Source organism: Mustelus asterias, chromosome 23 (genome assembly GCF_964213995.1).
Source record: "Mustelus asterias chromosome 23, sMusAst1.hap1.1, whole genome shotgun sequence".
Classification (NCBI taxonomy): Eukaryota; Metazoa; Chordata; class Chondrichthyes; order Carcharhiniformes; family Triakidae; genus Mustelus; species Mustelus asterias.
Window position 1 is genome coordinate 34,893,849 of NC_135823.1, and position 26,806 is coordinate 34,920,654.

Consider the following 26,806-nt stretch of genomic DNA (forward strand, 5'->3'; position numbering starts at 1 on the left):
TTGGAATTTTTATAGTTAAGCATCTATAAGGATTGTTGCCTAAAGAGATGTTTATTTAGTGAGTCTGATCAACTGGAGTCATGTTTTGTAAGACTAATTTTCACTGTGTAAATGTAATCTTGTGTGTTTATTTTCTTCTGTTAATAAATATTTTAATTTTAAAATCCTCCAAAGGTGTTACTGGCATTGGTGGATTCTAAATTTGGTGAATGTATCTTGCCATCAAAACACGAAAAGGAAAGATATGTAGGCTTAAGTTTATCTTTGGGATTTGGTCTGCACGGCAATTAACATCTGCTGGATCATTAACTCCAGGAAATATGGGTCTAACCTACTTAACCTGTTCTCATAGGACAATCTCCTAATATCTGGAATCAGTTGTGAACCTTTTGAATTCCTTCTAAGATAAGTAAATCCTTCCATGGGTAAGAGGCCCAAAACTGTACATAGTACTCTGTGGTATCAGCAAGGCCATATATAATTGCGGTAAGATTTATACTCTAATCATTTTGAAATAATGGCTAACATTCCATTTGCTTTCCTAATTGCTAGCCAAACTTGCACATAGACTTTGATTTGTGTACAAGAGAACCTAAGTGCTTCTGAATACCACCATTTCCTAGCCTCTTGCTATTTAAACAAAATGCTCTGCTTTTTCTACTTTTCCTACTAACTACTAAGTGGCTACCTTCATGTTTCTCCATTACTTTTCCACTTGCTGTGTTCTTGCCCATTCATCTCATCTGTCTGTATCTGTTTTTTTGCTCCATCCAGCTTACTTTCTCACCTAACTTTATATCGTCAGTGAAGTTGGATGCATTCCACTCAATCTCCTCATCTAATTCATTGATATAGATTGTAAATAGCTGAGGCTCAACCACAGATTTTTGTGGTAGCCTACTAATTGCAAGGTGCCAATCTCAAAATGACCCATTTATTCACATTCATAAGATGCTCTTAAAAGAGTCATTGGATTTGAAACATTGTCTATTTTTCTCTCTCCACAGATACTGCCAGATCTGCTGTGTTTTTCCAATCCTTTCTGCATTTATTCCCCTTATTCAACTGTTATGCTTGTTGCCTAATTCATTCTTGGCATCATTCACCACAGATAGCAAAGCATTCCACGTTCTGATAATTCTTTGCATAAAGATACTATATTTTACTCTTCACATTTACGTATTTTGTAATTGTGACCTTGTGATTTACCTATCAATGGAAAGAATTCAGGTTTATTTTCTCATTTATTATGTCGACCGATCAAATTTCCTTCCGTTCTTCTTAGTTCAGGAGACTGAAGTTCTAATCATTATACCTTGAATCTCATCCCTGCTTTTATCTTGATAAATCTGTAGTGAACTTTTACAGTATTATATCTTTACTGTAGTCAGGTGCCTAAAATTGTAATTCTGTTCCAGAAGGGGCCTATTATTTTGTACACTGTAATATTTACCTCCATCTGTTCAATTCCCTTTGATAAGATTGAAATTCTATTTTCCATTTTAAAATCGCTTTTTAATTGTCCACCCACTTTAATGACTGCATCCACACACAAAATCCTTTGTTGTTCATTGAGAAATTTAACATTTAAGATATATTTCCAATCTTTATTTTTGTTCCCCAAATATGTTACATCACTTTTTACATATGAAGTGTATCTACTACTTATCTGCTAATTTCCTGTTTATTGTCATCCTACTGTTTATTTTCTGCCTCTCCCATATTGGTATCTTGGCAAGCTTTGATATTCATCACTATATGTCAAAGTCTAGATTACTGAAGAGTCTCGTAAATTGCACATGGTGTTTCCCACAGTCAATTAATTGACAGCTATATATTTTTCTTAATCTACGAGATGGCGATAGAGTTGGGGGATGTGCGGTGGGGTGGTGGTGCGTAGAGAGAATTCAAAACTCGTAGCCAAAGCCAGCAAATTAATCATGAGAATTCATTACAAATTTGAATGTTTGCAGCAATTTATAGCGGTAAATATCAATAGAAATAAATGACCATAAATAGCAACCATAAGATGTGACGTTTGTGGATAGCAAGTTAATTTCTATGTAAGACTTATTTGTATATTCCAAAAAGCCACTAACTGGATTGAGAATAACCAGTTAATAACACTTCCAATGAGCTCTGTTTTTATGTATACCGCAAGAACTTAAGAAATAGATGCAGAAGTAGGCTATTCAGATTCTTGAGATTTCTCCACCATTCAAAAGATCATGCTGATTTGTTCAACTCCACTTTCTTGCCTACTCCCATAACCTTTGACTCCGTTGTCGATCAAAAATCTGTCTAACTCAGCCTCGATATGTTCAATGACCAGCTTCCACGACTCACTGGGGAAGAGAATTCCAAACACTAACAATCCTCAGAAAAGAAATTCCTCCTGATCCTCATCTTAAATAGGAGACCCTTATTTTTAAATTGTCTCCCCTCAATTCTAGATTCATTTTCTCATTTCCACTCCGTCAAAATCAGAGACTGCTCAGAATCCTATGTTTCAATAAGATCACCTCCCGTTTTTCTGAATTCCAGTGAGTACAGGAGCTACTAGCTCATCCATTCCTCATAAGAACTTCATCATGTCAGGAATCAACCGAGTAAGTCTCCGCTCATCCCTGGTTAAATAAGGAGACTAAAACTGTGTGCAGTACTCTAGGTGTGGTCTCACCAATTCCATGTACATTTGTAGCAATTTTTTTTCCCTGTTGTACTCCATTTCCTCCCTGCAATAACGGCCAACATGCATTTCTTAATTACTTGGTATACCAGCATGCTAATTTCATAATTCATGTACAAGGACTCCCAATTCCATTTGTACCACAGCATTCTGCACTCTCTCCATTTAAATAAAATTCTGCTTTTCTATACTTCCCACCAAAGTGAAAAACCTCATTTCCAGTACCCCTTTATTCACCCAGCTTGAAACATCCTCAAAGAACTCATAAATTTGTCGAACTCATAAATTTGTCAAACTCTTTCCCTTTCACAAAACCATGTTAAGACTGCCTGACTGCTTCCTTAATAATGGATTCCAGTATTTTCTCCAGTGATGCGTTAAACTAACTGGTCAATAGTTTCCTGTTTTCTGTCTCCCATGTTTCTTGAATTGGAGCATTACATTTATGATTTTCCGATCTGTCGGGACCTTTCTAAGATTACAACCAATGCAGCCACTATCTCCGCAGACACCATTTTTCCTGACTCTAGGATGCAGGCCATCAGGTACAAGAGACTTGTCAGCCTTTAGAAATATTAATTTTCTTGGTACTTTTTCCTCTTGTGATCATGATTGTTAAGTTTTTCCTTTTTTGTCCCTTGATTCTCTAGTATTCTTAGGATGCTTTTAGTGAGAACAAATACAAAATATTTGCTGAAAGTCTCTGTCCTTGCCAGGTTCCCATTATTAAATTGCCCATTCTCATCTTCTAAGGAGTTTTTATTTTATCTATTCTCTTCCTATTTATATACATGAAAGCTCTTACTGCCTGTTTTATATGTCTTGATAGTTTACTCTCATTCTAATTTCTCCCTATTTTTTTAGTTATACATTGGTGGTTTCCTATCTTCTAGCCTACCACTAATTCTCACAGTATTGTATCCCCTTTTTCTTTCAAAGTGATGGCTTTTGCTTTCAATGTGGTACCAACTTTGACTTTTAGTTTGTCAAAGATGGTTCATCCTCCTCTGAGGATTTTATTCTAAATTAAATCTTTGCTGAGAGTTATGAAATATCTCCTCATATATCTGCCTCTTCTTATCTATTGTCTGGCTCTTTAATTTACCTTCCCAGTCCACTTTAGTCAACTCTGTCTCCATACCTTTGTAATTGTCTTTATTCAACAGTAAGGCACTAGTTTAAGATCTGTGTTTTCACACGTGAAACAATGTGAAATTCCGTCATGGTATGATCACTCTTCCCTAGAGGATCCTTTACTAGGATATCATTAATCTATGTTGTTTTATTACACAATACTAGGTCTAAAATAACCTGTTTCCTGGTTGGTTCTATGGAAATGTCACAAATAAACTCTGTGAACTTGTCCTCAAGGCTACTCCTGTCAATTTGATTTGTCTAATTGATATAAAGGTTAGAATCGCCCACAATTATCACAGTACCTTTCTTACAAACCATTATTCCATGATTTATATTTGTGCCTTACAGTACAATTACTGTTTGGAGCTTCTAAACTATTTCTGCCAGTGATTTATTTGCCTTGCTATTCCTCATCTCCACCCAAGCTGCTTCTACAATTTGAACAACCAAGTCGAGATCATATGTCACTGTTGTATTACTCATCTTTTATTAACAGAGCTTAAGGTAGCTTTTCCTTGAATATTCAGTTCTCTGGTTTGCCGCCTTGTAACCGTAGGCAAAACTTGTAGATGGCACAATCCTGCCAGCCAAAGTGTTGGTGGGGACGCATCCCTGCCTGATTGCAGCAGCCCCACAGATATTTAACACTTGGGCATGTTAATTGGCTGGGGACAGGCCTTATGCCCCTCATTCAGGTAGAGGTCTTCCAGCAGCACCAGTGACAAGGATTTTGACTACAAGCACTCGCCAGATTCTGAGTCCTGGAGTTCAGGATTGGGTGGAGGAGTGGGTGGGGGGCAAGTGAAGCCTGGGAAAGAGGGTAAGGTGCGGGTTAAGGTGGGGAGGAGGGTCTTGATGGAGAGGTTTGTGGGAGAAGAGGGAGGCTGACCTATGGTGATGTTATAGGCACCTACTCTCTTCCACCTGTGCCCCAAATATGGTAGACTTGTGTGCTTTCCCCATACCCCTGAATTCCTCCCACCAGCTTCAAAACGGAGGCTAGGCTGGAAGTGGCCCTAACCCACCCCATGTAAAATTGCAGACAGGTTCAGGGTCAGAGGAAAAGACAACAGGAAGGCCAGCTGACTGCAAACCCGCCAGTGGGAACTGAAAAAATTCTGCCCCATGTCTTTGTAATGGCCATCATATTGTACCCATTTATTTTCACTTGTGCCATCAATTTATCTAGTTACAAATGGTACACACATTCAAATAAAGCGCCTTTATTTCTGCCTTTTACCATTTTTCCTTCTCTAACACAATTCTTTGGTGCGCTCATTCATTTATATGCTTTGTCACTTCCAGTTACACTCTGGATATCATTAACTGCATTATCACAGTTTTTTTTTAACTGGTCGGTGCAACATCGTGGGCCGAAGGGCCTGTTCTGCGCTGTAATGTTCTATGTTCTATGTTCTATCATATCTTTTATAGCACACGCTTAATTTTCTCAACCAATTTCTAACGTGGCTCTTATCAGATCCATATATTGTATTCCTTTCTTCCAGCCCCTTCATCCTGATCCACCTTCTCACAAAAAAAATGTCCCCATCCTTCACAAATTCTTATTGGCTATCTCTGATTAGTCTGTGTCCTTTTAAGTATTAATTTTTGATCTCTGATTATAGTCTTTAGTAATTTTCTACTTCTGACTTAAAGCTAGTTAATCAATAGTTACTTGTGTTACTACTTCCTTTTGCTAATGATGTGAAACCTGATACTTGAATGAGGAACTATGTGTGAAAAAGGGAGAATGTGCAGATTGGTGCTCAATCTGACAACATACCACTCGAAATGTGCCTATAAAATTTATGTGCTGATTTAGATTATTCAACCGAAGTAAAATTAACAAATTAATATTTGACAGCTTTGTATAACAACATAGATTTGAACATAGTGAGCATCATTGCACTGCAGTTGTAGTTGTGTGTGTTGAGGGAAGTGATGTGTATGAAATACAATCCTCAGCAGAAGACTAGATAAAGTTGGATGAATGCCTAATTAGTATAACATTGCCCCAATTGAATGTAGAAACACCTGGAAAATCCTTTTTAAATCGTGATACAAATCAGCACTACAGATAAGCGGAAGAGTTCTACCACTAAGTCAGTCACCTGACAGAAGAAAACAAACTATTCCTACGCTAGGACCCATGCTTGCAACACGAGTACATAATCTAGGCTAATACTGAGGGAAAGCTACTTTTGGTGCCACCATAATTCTGATAAGATGTAGATGGCCTCTCAGGTAAACAGAACATGGGACAATTTGGAAAGAAAAGAGTTCTCCTGGTGTTCTGACTGATATTTCTCTCTACAGATCATCACTAAAGCAGAATATCTGGTCATTAATGTCATTATTTTCATTGTGGGAGCTTACTATGTACACATTGACTGCTGCACTTCCCTACGTTACAACAGTGACTACTCTCCAAAGTAATTAATTGGCTGTAAAAAAAAACTTTGGGGCATCCTGAGATTGTTTAAGATGCTATATAGTACTACAAGTTTATTTCCTTTTTCCAGCATTCTATCTTCTTGCCCTGCCTCTGTGAGTAGAAGACAATGATAAATTGCCAAAAAAGTGGCTCAGGATGAAACATCAGCAGCTGATGGGCTGATGCAGAGTACACATACCATGCATAAAACTAATTGTGGAATTGGCATTTGCCAATCATAAATTTCATACTGCAAAATGTATCACAATGGTACCGGCACAGGGGATGCATTCAATGCTGAAAAAACCTCCCCTACTGGTTAGTAAATGTACTGGCCAGTAAAGCGTCTGGTCATTCAAAGTATGTCCCTAAGATTGTTATTTATCTTTATAACTAGAAAACAGTAAATAACTACAGAAATTCCCAAAGACCAAAACCCTGATTATAAATGTACAGCTAAAATTTAGGCTGCTCTCAAGTTTATAGGATTCAAATAGCTCTGCATTTTCTGGAGATCAAATTATTATCTTCCTCTTCCAGACTTGTTTCAGGCTCAATGTATTCATCTACTGCTTCATTCCATCCTTGTTACCTGTTACATTTTTTCAGTTTACACAATATAAACGGTATTTAGTGTAATTAATCTCTTCTACATTTAGATTATGTGGCTCATATAATTGGGATCGGGCCTTTACTGGCCAGTATCTAGTCCTGCAACAGTGTGACTTGGCGCCATATCAATGAAACCTGAAATATGAACTAGATACTGTTGCGGCTCGCTTTCCTCCACATATACAGTTTCAATCCACTGAAAGGCAGATAGAACAAGGCTGATTTAGTACCAATAAACGAACATGCTGATTAACATTTACCTAACATTTTATTTTTGTAAGATTACCTCTAGCATAGGAAAGAACAAAACACATGAGACTTATTGTTGGTGGTATAAGTGCATTCTTGTGATTAGAAGATTCTGGCAGCTGTTTGCATCTGAACTTGAGAACTTTAGGTCCAGCTTCCTTGCCAGATCATTCCTACTCCTTGATTGTGTCTTCCTTCCTTAACTGGGTAGTAAGATGATGGCTTGACCTTTCACTGTCTCCCAGACTTGTGCCTAGAGATTGGACATCTGCAAATCAAACCAGCTATTGTCATCAAGATGAAAGTTTCTTGGCAACTCATTCATGTTGAACACAAATGAATCGAGCCATTGCAACATACTCTATGAATGTTTACATGAATGTCTTAAATATGTCACTTTTGTTTTAAGCATTATCGATAAATGCCATGTCTGAATTCAAATCCATCCCCAGCACATGGCTGTTCTGTAGATGTGCCCCACTAAATCTAGCTTGATAGTAATAACTTCTTAAGATTGCACCAAACTTTTTCTGTTGTCAAAAATCTTAAAATGTGACATGTTTGTTGATTGTATAAAAAATTACAGAAAGATACTGTTGTCCTGTTTGCTGGGGATTTCTATATTTTGCAATGATGCTTTATGGAACAAAAACATTGAGCATTTTTGTTTGTTAGGTTATTGATTTAGTTCTTGGTTAGACAGATTATGGATGGCACATGAAGGGTTTAAAACACAGGTTCACTCAGGAACAGTGCCAAATTCATTCTAAGTATCACAGTTCAGAACCTAAATGGGTTGCCCACAGGGCTTTGTAGGATGTGCATATGCAATTACCATTTTGTGATAGATAGCCTAGTCCAAAAGACAGTTTGATTGGTATGGCACCCTCTATGTATATTCAGGTCAGCCAAGAGACTGTTAGATTTGGCTCAGTGGTAGTGTTCACCTAGTGAGTAGCTGTTCACAAAGATCAATATTATGGTGAATTATAGCCCAGAAGAAGTGTATTTGTTATAATATTCCAAGGAGCAGCCAAGTTTGTAAACTACTGTAAATATACTGTTTTTTATGAATGTGTTCATTCACCTGATTTAATGTTAAATAAATTGTCTATTGGTTTATAATCCGAGCTTTCATCTGATAGCACGTCTACTCTTCCACCTACTCAAGGCAAGAAGGTACATAGTAGTACAAGGTAGATAAAAGTAAGCCAGGATATAATGGTAGGCATTTTATGTTCAACATCTTTATCTAGATATTGTGCATGAAAAGATATATTCATGTACCTAGAAAATACAAAGTCTCAAAACAAACCTGAGTAGAACATATGCTGTGTAACTCAGAAATCAGTCAGTATGTTTTGGAACCAAAGGCAGACTTTTGCAACAGAGGCATAAAAGAACATAAGGAATAGAAACAGTTGTAGGCCATTCAGCCCTTCAAACCTGCTCTGCATTCAACAAGATTATGGCTGATTTTCCAATGCAAATCCATCTTCCAGTGCTATCCCTTATCCTAAGGTGATATTTGGGTGCTTGGTCAAACACACAGGTTTTAAGGAACATCTTAAAGAAGAAAAATTAGGTGGATAGTTGGAGAGGTATAGAGGGGGAATTCCAGAGGTTAGGGTCTAGACAATTGAAGGCATGGTCATCGGTAGTGGTGCGGTTAAAATTGGGGATGCCCAAGAGGCCAGAGTTAGAGGAGCACAGACATCTCAGAAAGTTGTGAGGTTGGATGAGATTACAGAGATAGGGAGGAATGAGGCCATAGAGGGTTTTGAAAATCTTAAAATCAAGATGTTGCTTAACTGGGAGCCAATGTATGTCAGCAAGCCCAGCAGTGATAGGTGAATAGCAATGTAAATAAGGACATAAGGAGCAGAGATTTGGGTGACCTTAAGCTTAAAAAGAGTAGAAAATGAGAAACCAGTCAGGAGTGCTTTGGAATAGTCGAGTAGAGAGATTAACGCACCTCTTATTCTTTCCTAGGCTGCTCAATCTCTTCTCATAGGACAAACCCCTCATCCCAATTGTTTCACTTTCTCTAATACAGATATCATAGCATTATTATAGGACAGGAGGAGGCCATTTAACCTGCTGTGCTGTTGTTGGCTCTCTGCAAGAGGGGCTCACCGAATCCCACTCCACCATTTTATCCTCATTGTTCCACAGGAGCAGGCTGAGAGTAAGGGAGTGTGTTCCTGCATGTGATTTATTTATTTATTTTTCAGTTAAATTTGTGTTAAAAATCAGAGGTTTTTTTTGCAAAACAGGAAGTAGGCCCAGGAAAAGCCTGGGAAGGTTTTTGGAGGGTTTAAAAGCAGGCCGCACCTTTGAGCGGGCAGCGTCGGGAGTGGGCAGTCGAGTGAGTGGGAAGTAGAGTGAGAGCTGATGGGCTTCGGCGTAAACAGGCAGAAGTGGGGTAGGTTTAGACAGTTTTTTTTGCTGTGTCATTGGAAGAAAGGGGGAATTATGATTGTGAGGCCAGTTTGTTGTTCTCAGTGTCTGATGTGGGAGGTCCTGGAGTCAGCTAGCCTCCCGGACGTCCATATCTGCGCCAGGTGCGTCGAGCTGCAGCTCTTAAGGGACCGCGTTGGGGAACTGGAACTGCAGCTCAATGACCTTCGTCTGGTTAGGGAGAATGAGGAGGTGATAGATAGGAGTTACAGGCAGGTGGTCACACCGGGGCCACGAGAGACAGACAAGTGGGTCACGGTTAGGAGGGGGAAGGGGAAAGGTCAGGTACTAGAGAGTACCCCAGTGGCTGTGCCCCTTAAAAATAAGTACTCCTGTTTAAGTACTGTTGGGGGGAGCAGCCTACCTGGGGAAGCAACAGTGGCCGTGCCTCCGGCGCAGAGTCCGGCCCAGCAGCTCAGAAGGGGAGGGAAAGGGAGGATGAGCAAACTGACCACAGCACCAAGATACAGGGAGCCATCCAAGTGGGGGGAAAAACAAAAAATGTCGTAGAAGGGGATAGTGCACTTTTGGATGCTGTTGGCGGGGGGGGGGACATAGCAGGGATAAGCCATGGTGTACAGGTCACTGGCTCAGAGTCTGTCCTTGTGGCTCAGAAGGGAAGGGGGGAGAGGAGTAGAGGATTAGTCATTGGGGACTCCATAGTTAAAGGGACGGATAGGAGATTCTGCGGGAACGAGAGAGACTTGCGGTTGGTATGTTGCCTCCCAGGAGCCAGAGTCCACGATGTCTCGGATCGTGTTTTCGATATCCTTAAGGGGGAGGGGGACCAGCCCCAAGTTGTGGTTCACATAGGCACTCAAGACATAGGTAGGAAAAGGGATGGGGATGTAAGGCAGAAATTCAGGGAGTTAGGGTGGAAGCTTAGGGCTAGAACAAACAAAGTTGTTATCACTGGTTTGTTACCCATGCCACGTGATAGTGAGGAGAGGAATAGGGAGAGAGAGCAGTTGAACATGTGGTTACAGGGATGGTGCAGGAGGGAGGGATTCAGATACCTGGACAATTGGGGCTCTTTCTGGGGTAGGTGGGACCTCTACAAACAGGATGGTCTGCACTTGAACCAGAGGGGTACCAATATCTTGGGGGGGAAATTTGCTAATGCTCTTCGGGAGGGTTTAAACTAATTCAGCAGGGGGGTGGGTACCTGAATTGTAGCTCTGGTGTACAGGAGGTTGAGAGTAGTGAGGTCGTGGATGAGGTTTCAGAGTCGCAGGAGTGTACTGGCAGGCAGGAAGGCGGTTTGAAGTGTGTCTACTTCAACGCCAGGAGCATCCAGAATAAGATGGGTGAGCTTGCAGCATGGGTTGGTACCTGGGATTTCGATGTTGTGGCCATCTCAGAGACATGGATAGAGCAGGGACAGGAATGGTTGTTGCAGGTTCCGGGGTTTAGATGTTTCAGTAAGTGCAGGGAAGGTGGTAAAAGAGGGGGAGGTGTGGCATTGTTAGTCAAGGACAGTATTACGGTGGCAGAAAGGACATTTGATGACGACTCGTCTACTGAGGTAGTTTGGGCTGAGGTTAGAAACAGGAAAGGAGAGGTCACCCTGTTGGGAGATTTTTATAGACCTCTGAAAAGTTCTAGAGATGTAGAGGAAAAGATTGCAAAGATGATTCTGGATAGGAGCGAAAGTAACAGGGTAGTTGTACTGGGGGACTTTAACTTTACAAATATTGACTGGAAAAGCTATAGTTCGAGTACTTTAGAGAGGTCGGTTTTTGTCCAGTGTGTGCAGGAAGGCTTTGTGACGCACTATGTATGTAGACCAACAAGAGGCAAGGCCACATTGGATTTGGTACTGGGTAATGAACCAGGCCAGGTGTTAGATTTGGAGGTAGGTGAGCACTTTGGTGACAGTGACCACAATTCGATTACGTTTACATTAGCAATGGAAAAGGATAGGTATATACCAAAGGGCAAGAGTTATAGCCGGGGGAAAGGAAATTATGATGCGATTAGGCGAGATTTAGCTGGCATAGGTTGGGGAAGGAAACTGCAGGGGATGGGCACAATTGTAATGTGGAACTTGTTCAAGGAACAGCTACTACGCGTCCTTGATAAATATGTACCTGTCAGGCAGGGAGGAAGCAGACGTGTGAGGGAACCGTGGTTTACTAAGGAGGTTGAATCTCTTGTGAAGAGGAAGAAGGAGACTTATGTTAAGATGAGACGTGAAGGCTCAGTTAGGGCGCTTGAGTTACAAGTTAGCCAGGAAGGACCTAAAGAAAGAGTTAAGAAGAGCCAGGAGGGGACATGAGAAGTCTTTGGCGGGTAGGATCAAGGAAAACCCTAAAGTTTTCTATAGGTATGTCAGGAGTAAAAGAATGACTAGGGTAAGATTACGGCCAGTCAAGGACAGGAGTGGGAAGTTGTGCGTGGAGTCTGAAGAGATAGGAGAGGCACTAAATGAATATTTTTCGTCGGTATTCTCACTGGAGAGGGACAGTGTTGTTGAGGGGAGTACTGAGATGCAGGCTGTTGGACTGGATGGGATTGATGTTCATGAGGAGGTGTTAGCAATTCTGGAAAGGGTAAAAATAGATAAGTCCCCTGGGCCGGATGAGATTTATCCTAGGATTCTCTGGGAGGCTAGAGAGGAGATTGCAGAGCCTTTGGCTTTGATCTTTGTGTCGTCATTGTCTACAGGAACAGTGCCAGAAGACTGGAGGATAGCAAATGTTGTCCCCTTGTTCAAGAAGGGGAATAGGGACAACCCTTGTAATTATAGACCGGTGAGCCTTACTTCTGTTGTGGGCAAAGTATTGGAAAGGATTATAAGAGATAGGATTTATAATCACCTAGAAAGGAATAATTTGATTAGGGATAGTCAGCACGGTTTTGTGAAGGGTAGGTCGTGCCTCACAAACCTTATTGAGTTCTTTGAGAAGGTGACCAAAGAGGTGGATGAGGGTAAAGCGGTTGATGTGGTGTATATGGATTTCAGCAAAGCGTTTGATAAGGTTCCCCATGGTAAGCTTTTGCAGAAAATACGGACACATGGGATTGAGGGTGATTTAGTGGTTTGGATCAGGAATTGGCTAGCTGTAAGAAAACAAAGGGTGGTGGTTGATGGGAAATATTCATCCTGGAGTTCAGTTACTAGTGGTGTACCGCAAGGATCTGTTTTGGGGCCACTGCTGTTTGTCATTTTGATTAATGACTTGGATGAGGGCGTGGAAGGATGGATCAGTAAATTTGCGGATGACACTAAAGTCGGTGGAGTTGTAGACAGTGCGGAGGGAAGTGGCAGGTTACAGAGGGACATAGATAAGCTGCAGAGCTGGGCTGAGAGATGGCAAATGGAGTTTAATGCGGAAAAGTGTGAGGTGATTCACTTTGGAAGGAGTAACAGGAATACAGAGTACTGGGCTAATGGTAAGATACTTGGTAGTGTGGATGAACAGGGGGATCTGGGTGTCCATGTGCATAGATCCCTGAAAGTTGGCACCCAGTTTGATAGGGTTGTTAAGAAGGCGTACGGTGTGTTAGCTTTTATTGGTAGAGGGATTGAGTTTCGGAGCCAGGAGGTCATGCTGCAACTGTACAAAACTCTGGTGCGGCCGTATTTGGAGTATTGCGTACAGTTCTGGTCGCCGTATTATAGGAAAGATGTGGAAGTGTTGGAAAGGGTGCAGAGGAGATTTACCAGGATGTTGCCTGGTATGGTGGGAAAATCGTATGAGGAAAGGCTGAGGGGCTTGAGGTTGTTTTCGTTAGAGAGAAGAAGGTTAAGAGGTGACTTAATAGAGGCATACAAGATGATCAGAGGATTAGATAGGGTGGATAGTGAGAGCCTTTTTCCTCGGATGGTGTTGGCTAGCACGAGGGGACATAGCTTTAAATTGAGGGGTTAGAGATATAGGACAGATGTTAGAGGTAGGTTCTTTACTCAGAGAGTAGTAAGGGCGTGGAATGCCCTGCCTGCAGCAGTGGTGGACTCGTCAACGTTGAGAGCGTTCAAGTGGTTATTGGATAAACATATGGATGATATTGGAATAGTGTAGATTAGAGGGACTTTAGATTGGTACCACTGGTCGGCGCAACATCGAGGGCCGAAGGGCCTGTACTGCGCTGTAATGTTCTATGTTCTTATTCCAGCAGCCCTGCAATTTCTCTCTTCAGATAATCACCAATTCTATTTTGATGGCCTCAATTGAATCTGCCCCCACAGTCTTGGGCAGTGCATTCAGATCCTAGCCACTTGCTGTATAAAAACCTCATGTCTAGCATTGCATCTTTTGTCAATCATAAATTAATGTCCTCTGTTTCTTGATCCTTTACCCAACAGGAACAGTTTTCCCTGTCTGCTCTGTCAAGACCTCTCTTGATTTTGAATACGTCTATCAAATATCCTCTTAATCTTCTCTTGTCCAAGGAGAACACTCGCAGCTTCTCCAACCTATCTAATTAATCATGTTCCTAATTCCTTTATTACGCCCTCTCTAATGCCTTCACATCCTTCCTGAAGTGTGCTGACAAGAATTAGACACTACTCCAGTTGATGCCAAAACAATGATGTCTTTTTTCAACATTCACAATTTCTTTACTTTTGTACTCTATGCTTTTATTTATAAAGCCCAGGATCCCTTCAGTTTTATTAATTACTTTCTCAAACAGCATTAGCGCCTTCAATGATTTATGGATCAAAGCCCAATTTCCCTCTGCTTCTGCATCCCCTTTACAATGTTATTCTTTATTTTATGTTGCCTTTCCTCATTCTTACTCCCAAAATTAGTCCCTTCTCAATTCTTGCATTCAATTGTCTTTCCAACATGAAAAGACAATATTAAGGCTACAATTCTAAAGTGGTGCAAGATCAGAGGGAACTGACTCAGCCAAATTTCACATCCACGTTTTAAGGGTCCTTTTTATTTCATGGACTCCAACCCTGCTGACAACTTTATTATGCGACACTTTCTCAAGTAACTTTTGGCAGTCCATGTACACCACATCAACTGCATTACCTTCATCAATTCTCTCTCATCTCAAAACATCTTAATCAATTTAGTTGAACATGATTTTCCCATAACAGATTGGTGTTGACTTTCCTTAATTAATCCAATTTTGTCTTGAATCAGTTTCCACTACCACTGGCCTGTAGTTGCTGAGCTTATCCTTGCACTCTTTTCTGAAGTGTAATAATTGCAATTCTCCAATCCCTTGGGACCACGCCTGTATCTAAAATTAGAGGATTATGCCCAGAGCGCCTCTAATTTCCACTCTACTTCCTTCAGTATCCCAGGGATGCATCTAATCTGGTCAGAGCTACTTATCAACTTTAAGTACAGTCAACCTATTCAATACCTACTCATCAATCATTTAGCTCATCCAAATATTGCACCACCTCCTCTACACAATGACTTGTGTAGTATCTTCCTTGATAATGACAGATGCAAAGGATTAACGTACTACCTTAGTCATGCCCACTGTTTCTTTGTCCAAATTCCATTCCTGGTTCCTTATTGGCCCCACTCCTCTTATCACCCATTTACTATTTATAACCCTACAAAATACTTTTCAATTTGCTTTTATGTTAGCAGTTAACGTAAAAAAAATAAGGTTCTCTTATTTGCTCTTTAACTTCCACTCTGAACTTTCTATCTTCAGTCTGGTGTTCTTTTGTAAAATCTGTCATTTGCACCCTTTCATGGCTTCATCTTGCCCTTCATCTCTTTCGTCATCCTTTTTTGTTCTACCTTCTTGCGTCCCACCCCCTGTACCTGAACTATCTCCTCTGTAAAAACAGCCTATTGCTCTGTAACTGTTTTTCCTGCTAATCTTTGAATTCAATTTTTCCAGACCAGATCTGTCCTTATCCCACTGAATTGACCAATCTTATTCCCCAGAACCAGATCCAGTAATGCCTCATTTCTCCTGGGCTGGAAGCATATTGATATAGAAAATTCTCCTGAACACACGCACACACCCCCTCTCAATTTACAGTGTTGCTATCCCAGTCTATATTAGGATAAATAAAATCCTCCGTTATAACTACTCTAAATCTTTCAACTCTCATTTCGTTGCAAATTTATTCCTCAATATCGTACCCATTGGATGGTGGCCTGTAGAATGTAGTGTGATTGGTCATGGTTCAGGACACTCCAGAGGACTAAGCTGGTATGGTTGAGGTCTTCTGTGACCGATGAACGCTTTCGGGGCTGGAGTGCATTATCAACCCCGGGAACATTAATTTAGTTTTATAGGTTTCCTTTAAAATTTTGTCTTGTGACTATGCCTCTTTGAGAGGCTATTAACTTATTTATTAGTTAATTTGTTAATTATTTTACTCAAAAGGGTATTCTTGCATCTGGGTAATTCTGGAAAGGGAGCATGTGGTGTCCACCAGTGCTTGTGGCCTTCCAATACCAGTGGCACCACAGGGGCTGAGTGCAATATCTCTCACCCAAAATTACATTTTAATTTGTTAAGTTTCCTTTCAAGTTTTGTTTTTGTCACAATTTTGCTAATTTGGTATATTTGAAAGAGTATAAAGAGACACTGACATGAGTTGATTGGAGCAATAATGAATATCAGCAACAAAAATGAAGGCATGGAGCTTCATAAGAACAATTTTCAGTTGTTATTTTAGTATCCACTTCCTTTATCTGAGACTATGAAACACACTATATCAGTGGAAGAACTTCACCTGCAGCAACTATACCACTTGATTATCCAAATGTCTCAGGAAATGACTGGTTCAGGTGAATGAATATTGGAAAATCTAGAGTCTGAGGTGTTCAAGTAATGTATTGGGTGGTAGAGCAACATGGTTCAACTGGAACTGGAGACAACAATAACAAAGATAGCTAGGTCATAAATATCGAAAAATATAGACTGAATGATGGCTGATGGGTGATATGCCCATAACAGTTGTGAGTCTTAATGAAAGTATTATGCCTCGGTTCAAAATGTGGTAGTTAATTCTGCGTTTGAGCTGCACAAAGAGTTCCAATCGCTGTGGGAATTCAGGAGCAGCAAACGTGGGTGTGAAGCTTTGCAACTGATACCTCCATGCTATTTTTAGGCTTAAAAGGAACGTTGAGGTGGAGTTGCATCAGCTGTCATGGAGCATTGCCTTAAGAGCTGGAAACTTATACGTGGTGTAGAGCTTGGTGTTTGCCGTCTGGATCTGAAACTTGGCTAACTGGATGCACAGCCTTGCATGCTGCATTGGACTGGCTGGAAGGGTGTGTTATGTTTGGCACTGTATTTCATCTCTGTTGCATTCATTTTAAATATTTGGCTAATAGGCTATGTTATTTTCCCCTGAATATTCATCCACAGACTTCTATGGTCTAGTGTTGAGCCATCCCAAATTTAAACTCGTATCTGTGGACAGTAGTGAGTGCACTACAATTGGCCTCAACAGCTTTGAGTTAGGAATTCGGAGAAATCCACTGCTATCATAGTAGTGGTATCTACTGGAGGAAAAGTGTGGATGTTTCAGAGAGACAATGATTGCATGGAGTAGAGAAGTGGGTGGGGGTGGAAAATGGTGACATCAGACAAGGGCTGGTTTATGGTTCTTAAGATGGAATAGGCACGCCACTCTATCTTGAAGGTCCACTTAAGCGGCACGGTAGCACAGTGGTTAGCACTGCTGCTTCACAGCTCCAGGGTCCCGGGTTCGATTCCCGGCTTGGGTCACTGTCTGTGTGGAGTTTGCACATTCTCCTCGTGTCTGCGTGGGTTTCCTCCGGGTGCTCCGGTTTCCTCCCACAGTCCAAAGATGTGCGGGTTAGGTTGATTGGCCAGGTTAAAAATTGTCCCTTAGAGTCCTGGGATGCGTAGGTTAGAGGGATTAGTGGGTAAAATATGTGGGGGTAGGGTCTGGGTGGGATTGTGGTCGGTGCAGACTCGATGGGCCGAATGGCCTCCTTCTGCACTGTAGGGTTTCTATGTTTCTATGTTAAGCAAGGTACCTAAGAGCTGATACCCTAGCTAGGATAAGCACTTTCAAGAAAAAAATAGAAAATAGCAGAGAAAACATTTTTAATGATGTATTCATCTCAGTATTACTCTTACAGTTTTTATCTAGTTGTTGAATTTGTTCTGCTTCCTGTATTTCAGGCAAAACCCATCTATGGGGGTTGGTTGCTGTTGGCTCCTGAAGGAACTGACTTTGAAAATCCAGTGCAACGGTCGAGGGTAAGTTGAAGAGTGCATTTCTGTCAGTTAATTAACTGCTCTTAAGAATCAAACTTTGTATCCTGCCCGTGATGTGTTTCAGATATCTGAATGTTGCTAGAATAGTAACTTCTATTAATAGGGATTATTTAAGCATATTTGCAGAGAGATGTCTGCCACATGTTGTCTGCTATGATGGGGCCCACGACAGTGGCAGGTGCTTCATGTGGCTGATGCCCACTGCCACATATGGCATGTGGAAGCTATAGGCATAATTTTCTGATAATTTGTCGGAGTGTTGGTCTCCAGCTGCACAGCCGAGCTTTCTCACTGGATTCTCTGGTAGTCTGTGCACAAAGAATCTGGGGCCTGATTTCTGCCTTCGTTCTGATGGGAACTCCACAGAGATTGGGGCGTCAGGGCAAATCTTCTCGTCCCTCCCTGCCCCACAGCCATTGGGGTACCCCTCCAGATTTGCACTGCCTGGGCATGTCCTTCTCCACCCTGGGGCTATTCTTTTGCGTCCCCAGTGGGTTCCCCTTGACTGCCTCTAGTTTTTAAATACCTGTTGTGAACCTGGCAAGATTATCCAGTGAGCAGGGGAATATATTGCGGAGAAGCCGTTGCACTGGATTTTCAAAGTCAGTTCCTTCAGGAGCCAACAGCAACCAAAGAGTGGTGTGGGAAAGAAGGGTTCTTTTTCATGGGACACTGGCATCAGTTTTGGGGCAGGGGGGACCTATACCGTTGGGATGGTCTCCACCTGGACCGAGCTGGGATCAGTGTTCTGGCGAAGAGAGTAAATGGGGTGGTCAATAGGACTTTAAACTAGAGATTGGGGGGGAAGGGAAAGTCAGGGAACCAAGAGGTGAAGGAATCAGTGGGAAGCGTAGCTGCTTAGGATTACAAAAAATCACGAAAAGACAGCACTCAGGAGAGGTTACGATAGTCCCCATCTCACAAAATATGACACAGTGTCTGGAAAGGCTCAGTAGACCAAGGTCCACCACACTACGAAAACAAAAAGGGACGGTCAATAGGGAATTAAAGGTGCTATATTTAAATGCCCGCAGTGTCCGGAACAAGATAGATGAGCTTGTGGCCCAAATTGTGACTGGCAGGTATGATGTGGTAGGCATCACAGAGACGTGGTTGCAGGGGGTTCAGGACTGGCAGTTAAACATCCAGGGATTCACAACCTATCGAAAAGACAGAGGGGTGGGTAAAGGGGGCGGGGTTGCCTTGTTAATTAGAAATGAAATTAAATCAATAGCACTAAACGACATAGGGTCAGACGATGTGGAGTCTGTGTGGGTAGAGTTGAGGAACCACAAAGGCAAAAAAACCATAATGGGAGTTATGTACAGGCCTCCTGACAGTGGTCAGGACCAGGGGCACAAAATGCACCACGAAATAGAAAGGGCATGTCAGAAAGGCAAGGTCACAGTGATCATGGGGGATTTCAATATGCAGGTGGACTGGGTAAATAATGTTGCCAGTGGACCCAAAGAAAGGGAATTCATTGAATGTTTACAGGATGGCTTTTTGGAACAGCTTGTGATGGAGCCCACGAGGGAACAGGCTATTCTGGACTTAGTGTTATGTAATGAGCCAGACGTGATAAAAGATCTTAAAGTAAGGGAACACTTAGGAAGCAGTGATCATAATATGGTAGAATTCAGTCTGCAATTTGAAAGAAGGAAGGCAGAATCAGATGTGAAGGTTCTACAGTTAAATAAAGGTAATTACAGGCGCATGAGGGAGGAACTGACAAAAATCGACTGGAAGCAGAGCCTAATGGGAAAGACAGTAGAACAGCAATGGCAGGAGTTTCTGGGAGTAATTGAGGACACAGTGCAGAGGTTCATCCCAAACAAAAGAAAGGTTATCAGAGGGGGGATTAGGCAGCCATGGCTGACAAAGGAAGTCAGGGAATGCATTAAGGCAAAAGAGAGAGCCTATAATGTGGCAAAGAGTAGTGGGAAGTCAGAAGATTGGGAAGGCTATAAAAACAAACAGAGGATAACAAAGAGAGAAATAAGGAAGGAGAGGATCAAATATGAAGGTAGGCTAGCCAGTAACATTAGGAATGATAGTAAAAGTTTCTTTAAATACATTAAAAACAAACGGGAGGCAAAAGTAGACATTGGGCCGCTCCAAAATGACGCTGGTAATCTAGTGATGGGAGACAAGGAAATAGCTGAGGAACTTAATAAGTACTTTGCGTCAGTCTTCACAGTAGAAGACATGAGTAATATCCCAACAATTCAGGAAAGTCAGGGGGCAGAGTTGAATATGGTTGCCATCACAAAGGAGAAAGTGCTAGAGAAACTAAAAGGTCTGAAAATTGATAAATCTCCGGGCCCAGATGGGCTACATCCTAGAGTTCTAAAGGAGATAGCTGAAGAAATAGTGGAGGCGTTAGTTATGATCTTTCAAAAGTCACTGGAGTCAGGGAAAGTCCCAGAGGATTGGAAAATCGCTGTTGTAACCCCACTGTTCAAGAAGGGAACAAGAAAAAAGATGGAAAATTATAGGCCAATTAGCCTAACCTCAGTTGTTGGCAAAATTCTAGAATCCATCGTTAAGGATGAGATTTCTAAATTCTTGGAAGTGCAGGGTCGGATTAAGACAAGTCAGCATGGATTTAGTAAGGGGAGGTCGTGCCTGACAAACCTGTTAGAGTTCTTTGAAGAGATAACAAATAGGTTAGACCAAGGAGAGCCAATGGATGTTATCTATCTTGACTTCCAAAAGGCCTTTGACAAGGTGCCTCACGGGAGACTGCTGAGTAAAATAAGGGCCCATGGTATTCGAGGCAAGGTACTAACATGGATTGACGATTGGCTGTCAGACAGAAGGCAGAGAGTTGGGATAAAAGGTTCTTTCTCAGAATGGCAACCGGTGACAAGTGGTGTCCCGCAGGGTTCAGTGTTGGGGCCACAGCTGTTCTCTTTATATATTAACGATCTAGATGACGGGACTGGGAGCATTCTGGCCAAGTTTGCCGATGATACAAAGATAGGTGGAGGGGCAGGTAGTATTGAGGAGGTGGGGAGGCTGCAGAAAGATTTAGACAGTTTAGGAGAGTGGTCCAAGAAGTGGCTGATGAAATTCAACGTGGGCAAGTGCGAGGTCGTACACTTTGGAAAAAAGAATAGAGGCATGGACTATTTTCTAAACGGTGACAAAATTCATAATGCTAAAGTGCAAAGGGACTTGGGAGTCCTAGTCCAGGATTCTCTAAAGGTAAACTTGCAGGTTGAGTCCGTAATTAAGAAAGCAAATGTAATGTTGTCATTTATCTCAAGAGGCTTGGAATACAAAAGCAGGGATGTACTTCTGAGGCTTTATAAAGCACTGGTTAGGCCCCATTTGGAGTACTGTGAGCAATTTTGGGCCCCACACCTCAGGAAGGACATACTGGCACTGGAGCGGGTCCAGCGGAGATTCACACGGATGATCCCAGGAATGGTAGGCCTGACATACGATGAACGTCTGAGGATCGTGGGATTATATTCATTGGAGTTTAGGAGGTTGAGGGGAGATCTGATAGAAACTTACAAGATAATGAACGGCTTAGATAGGATGGACGTAGGGAAGTTGTTTCCATTAACAGGGGAGACTAGGACGCGGGGGCACAGCCTTAGAATAAAAGGGAGTCACTTTAGAACAGAGATGAGGAGAAATTTCTTCAGCCAGAGAGTGGTGGGTCTGTGGAATTCATTGCCACAGAGGGCTGTGGAGGCCGAGACGTTGAGCGTCTTCAAGACAGAAATTGATAAATTCTTGATTTCTCGAGGAATTAAGGGCTATGGGGAGAGAGCGGGTAAATGGAGTTGAAATCAACCATGATTGAATGGTGGAGTGGACTCGATGGGCCGAATGGCCTTACTTCCGCTCCTATGTCTTATGGTCTTAATTATATTTAAATTTATTACAATTCGGAGTGGGAACCTCGTTATGTCGCTGGCAAGGAGTGTGAAAAATCAGAAAACGAGGTCTCTCTGGCTAGAATCTCATTTTCCGATTCTCACAATGTTTTGGGCCCGCGTTACCATTTACACTGATGGCTAATATGGGCTGAAAATCACTGAGAACTTCCCATCATGAAACTTGGAATCTTCCATATAAGGTAAATGGCATCTGTATGAATACAATGCAAACAATATGAATTTTAATGTTTGCTTTTTTCACCTTTGGTCTCCTTCAGCTATGAAGGAGTTACATTCAGCACTACAGCAAGCAGCTGAAAGGTACCTTATCAGAGTTTGATTTTAAAAAAACTTTTATTTCTCAACCTTGCATGGGTGCAGTGGGTGTATCAGCATTTACATTTCTCATGAGGATGTTTACATTTCTCATGAGGATGCCCAGAATTGCTGGTAGACAAGGTGAAGCTATGTATCACCCTGGGATTCAAAATCACAATTGTTCAGTATGAAACCAGAGATTATACGAACATTTCTCAACTCACAAGCTACCCTCTCAAAAGGAAAATGAAAACAGCCAGAAATAAGCTCCATGTTAGGCCATAGGATCAGGGCAGGGTGTTTGGTAGGAAAGGTAGGATATAATACTGTTAAGAGAGGACTGCAAGATACACAGATATTAGTATTGGTTAATTTGATGGCATGGGGTTAAGAGAGTGAGTTTTGGCTTTTATACCTTTCACAAGTAAATTTGTACACATGTTACCTGAGGTGCAATGGCCACACCTCTAAACCATACATGCTGCCAGATCACTTGGGGCATTACATAGGATACCACAGTACTGGAGACCAGAGAGAAGTTGGAGCTCAGTAGCAGTGAAATGGTTTGGTTTTTCCTGGAGTACTAGGGTTAAAGTGTGTGGGGAGTGGGGGAGATCCTTCAATTCGATAACATTAAAGGAGGGTTTTGGAGATGGGCAACGCTGATAACGGAGGAAATCCTAGTGTTTAGCCACAAGGGGAGGGGGATATTTTGGTCATATTGTATAGCTGTGTAATTAAATTTTTATGTAAATAATTGTTTTGGAATCCGTTATGGAGTATTATAGTGGGATACACTAAGCGTCTTCCTAATTGAATACATATACTGATGTGTGAGCATGCGTGAGTGACGTCATTGGTTGTGCGTGTTATTGTAGCCACAAGGGACCTGTGCATAGCTGCTGTCAGGTTCTGTGTCCATGCTGTACTGCTTATTTTATATTTTTGTAAGTAAAGAAGATTAAGCATCAAACCGCATTTGTCTGCCTTTGTCAAGTTACCGTAGAATCTCAAAAATGAAGTGTTGCAAATCATTTACTGATTCAGAAATGATAAATTTCTGAAGTTACAACAAGGAAGATAGTTTTGAACTTTACCTGAAAAGAAGCTTTCAGTCTGTTTTCAAATCATCCTAGTCTGAACAAAAACATTTTGACTGAGATAAATATATCCAAATTTTATGGAAATAATTGATTTTGATTTCTTGTCTTTCCACCTGATTTGAAAATGAGCTGGAAGATTATTAAAACAACCCTGTTTTTATTTCCCTTAATATCTTGGAACATGAGTTTCCACATTCTCCCCATGTCTGCCTGGGTTTCCTCCAGGTGCTCCAGTTTCCCCCCTCAGTCCAAAGATGTGCGGGTTAGGTTGATTGGCCATGCTAAATTGATCCTAGTGTCAGGGGATTAGCAGGGTAAATATGTGGGGTTGCGGGAATAGGGCCTGGGTGGGATTGTGGTCGGTGCAGACTTGATGGGCCAAATGGCGGCCTCCTGCACTATAGGGATTCTGTGATTCTATGACTTTATATTCCAACATCGAAGCACAAAATACATGATTATCTTTTAGTGCGTCTTGTCTAGACTTCTTTCCAAAATACTGCTAGGTGTCAGAATTTTTCATCCTTCTGCCCTTCCCAACTAATGCTTTTAAAGTCCACATTGTACCTCAATGCTTAACAGGCTCTCCCTCCACAATGCTGCTAAACCACAGTACATGCCACTCCCTGACCCAGCCTCCATAGTTTTAAACACCAGGACATTCATACTGGTATGCTCATATCATAAGTGGTCTGGAAGCTATGTTGAAGTTTTTGATATTTACCATTGTTCTACTGCATCTGAAACGCAATATTGATGTATCCATCTTGATTAGCAAAGCAAAATTATTGCAATAATGCAACTTATCACTGTTACAGGAATGATGACGTGACTATTAGACAGGAATGATAGCCTAGTGGTTCTGTTACTTGACTAGTAAACCAGGGGCTCGGAATCATACTCTGGAGTCTTAATTTCAACTCTCATCATCCCAGCTGGGAATTTAAATTTAATTAGAGTCATAGAGTCATAGAGGTTTACAGCATGGAAACAGGTCCTTCGGCCCAACTTGTCCATGCCGCCCTTTTTTTTAAAAACCCCTAAATGAATCCCAATTGCCCGCATTTGGCCCATATCCCTCTATACCCATTGTACCCATATAACTATCTAAATGCTTTTTAAAAGATAAAATTGTACCCGCCTCTACTACTACCTCTGGCAGCTTGTTCCAGACACTCACCACCCTCTGTGTGAAAAAATTGCCCCTCTGGACACTTTTGTATCTCTCCCCGCTCACCTTAAACCTATGGCCTCTAGTTTTAGACTCCCCTACCTTTGGGAAAAGATATTGACTATCTAGCTGATCTGTGCCCCTCATTATTTTATAGACCTTAATTAAATAAATCTGGAATAAAAAGCTAGTCTCAGTAATGGTGACTATGAAGCTATGGATTGTTGTAAAAATCCATGTTCGCTGATTCTCTTTCTGGAATGAAACCTGCTGTCTTTTCTTGGTCTGGCCTTCATGTGACTCCAAACCCACAGCAATGTAGTTAACTCTTAATTGCCTTCTGGAGTGGTCTAGCAAGCTACTCAGTAATATCAAACCACTACAAAAATGTTGAGTAAGAATAAAACTAGATTAGTTGGCATTGATCCAGGCACTGGAAATCACAGAGACACACCCAGCCCAGTTGATTCTGCAAAGTGCTCTTCACAAATCTGGGGACTTGTACCAAAATTGGGAGAGCTGTCTTATAGGCTAGCCTTGATGTGGAGATGCCGGCGTTGGACTGGGGTGAACAAAGTAAGATGTCTCACAACACCAGGTTAAAGTCCAACAGGTGTATTTGGTTCTACTGCAAATACCATAAGCTTTTGGAGCACTGCTCCTTCGTCAGATGGAGTGGAAATGTGCTCTCAAACAGTGCAAATAGACACAAAATCAAGTTGCAGAATACTGATTAGAATGCGAATCCTACAGCCAGCCAGGTCTTAAAGGTACAGACAATGTGGGTGGAGGGAACATTAACCACAGGTTAAAGAGATGTGTATTGTCTCCAGACAGAGCAGCTAGCCTGACAGAGGAATGATTCTGTGAGAATAACTTTCAGCCACCATCCCTGATGCCATTCTTGGGTGTGTCCTGTCCCACTGGCAGCACAGACACCAGAGATGGCAACGCAATAGTATGCAGTCAGGAGGGGGTGGTTGTGGGAGTGCTCAAGATTAATCCCAGACCCTGTGAAGTCTCATGACACCATGTGAAACATGAAACCTCCAGTTGCAAACCACATGCCACCCTCCTTCAACTGATGAATCCATACTTCTCCATGTTGAACACCACTGTGCAAGGGCATAGAATATGGATGTGCAAGTTCAATGCCCATCACCAGGAGTGGCTTGGTAGCACCATTACTGACATGGCTGGCTGAGCCTTGAAGGACATAACTGCCAGACTGGCCCTTCAGCAGTTGGTCAGAGAAATAACACAAGGGAAAAAAAACCTACTTGACCTCGTCATCATCAATCTACCTGACAAAGTATCTATCCATGACGGTATTGGTAGAAGTGATCACCACAGAGTCCTGTAAAGGACAAGTCCCATCTTCATGCTTAAGATGCCCATTAGTGTATTGTGTGGTGCTACTACCTCTCTAAATGGAATAGACTCACTACAGATCAAGCAGCCCACATCTGGGCAACCATGAGGTGCTGTAGATCATCATCAGCAGAAGAATTGTATTCTACCCAAATCTGTGACATCATGGTTTGGCATATCCTTCACTCTAGATTGCCATCAAGTCAGTGCACCAACCCTGGTTCAATCAGGAATGTAGGAGAGGATGCCAGGAGCAACATACTTAAAAATGAGGTGGCAATCTTGTGAAACTCCAATACTGGTTTACATGTATGCAATACAGCGGAAGTAGCATGCTATAAACAGAACTAAGTAATCCCACAACCAATGAATCAGTCCAAAGCTCTGCAATCCTGCACATTCAGTCATGAATGGTAGAGGATAATTAAGCAACAGGAGGCCAAAGCACCTTAAACATCCCCATTATCAATGATGATAGAGCCCAGCTTTTGCCTGCGAGTGCAAAATGTTGCAACCGTCTTCAAATACAACTGCTGAGCAAATGAGCCTTTTTCTCTCCCCACCTCCATTCTTCAGCTTGTTCAATTCACTCTGTGAATTCAGAAAAGTCTGAGTGCAGTGGATGCAGCAAAAAAGGGCCCAGACGACATTCCAGCTGTGGTGCTGATGAAGCCTTGTGCTCCAGAGTTAGCAGTATGTCTAGCCAAACTCTTCCAGCTACAACACTGCATCTGGTTGACAAAATAGAAAATTGCCCAGGCATGTCTTGTTCACAAAAAGGAGAACAAGTCCAGCCCAGGCAATTAATGCCCAATCAGTCTACTCTCAATCATCAGCAAACTTATGAAAGGTGTCAGTGAAAGTGTTGTCAAGTGGCACTTCCAGTAAGTAACCTGCTTTAACAAGGGAGTCAAAGGTTATCAGGGAAGGTGGAATATGGAGTTCAGGTCACAACCAGATCAGACATGATCTTATTGAATTGTTGAGCAAGCTTGAGGGGCAGAATGGTTACCTCCTGCTCTTAATTCATTTGGTTCCTCCTGGTGCACCCAGTTTCAGATCTTGTTAGAGCCTTGGTCAAAACATGGAGAAAAGAGCTGATTTCCAGAGGTGAGTTGAGAGTTACTCCCCTTGACATCAAGATAGTATCGGACTGAGTGTGGCATCAAGGAACCC

The 26,806-nt window shown here is 41.8% G+C and overlaps 1 protein-coding gene across 4 annotated transcripts in view; it reads left to right on the top strand.

The window, feature by feature from the left end:
• The window catches only part of mpripa (myosin phosphatase Rho interacting protein a), a 206,182-nt gene that overhangs the window by 14,462 nt on the left and 164,914 nt on the right, over positions 1-26,806 (top strand). For all 4 annotated transcript variants that reach the window (XM_078240235.1, XM_078240236.1, XM_078240238.1 and 1 more), the window contains exon 2: positions 17,676-17,753. In XM_078240235.1, the coding sequence (XP_078096361.1) occupies positions 17,676-17,753 (78 nt within the window). The remainder of the gene's footprint in view (positions 1-17,675; positions 17,754-26,806) is intronic.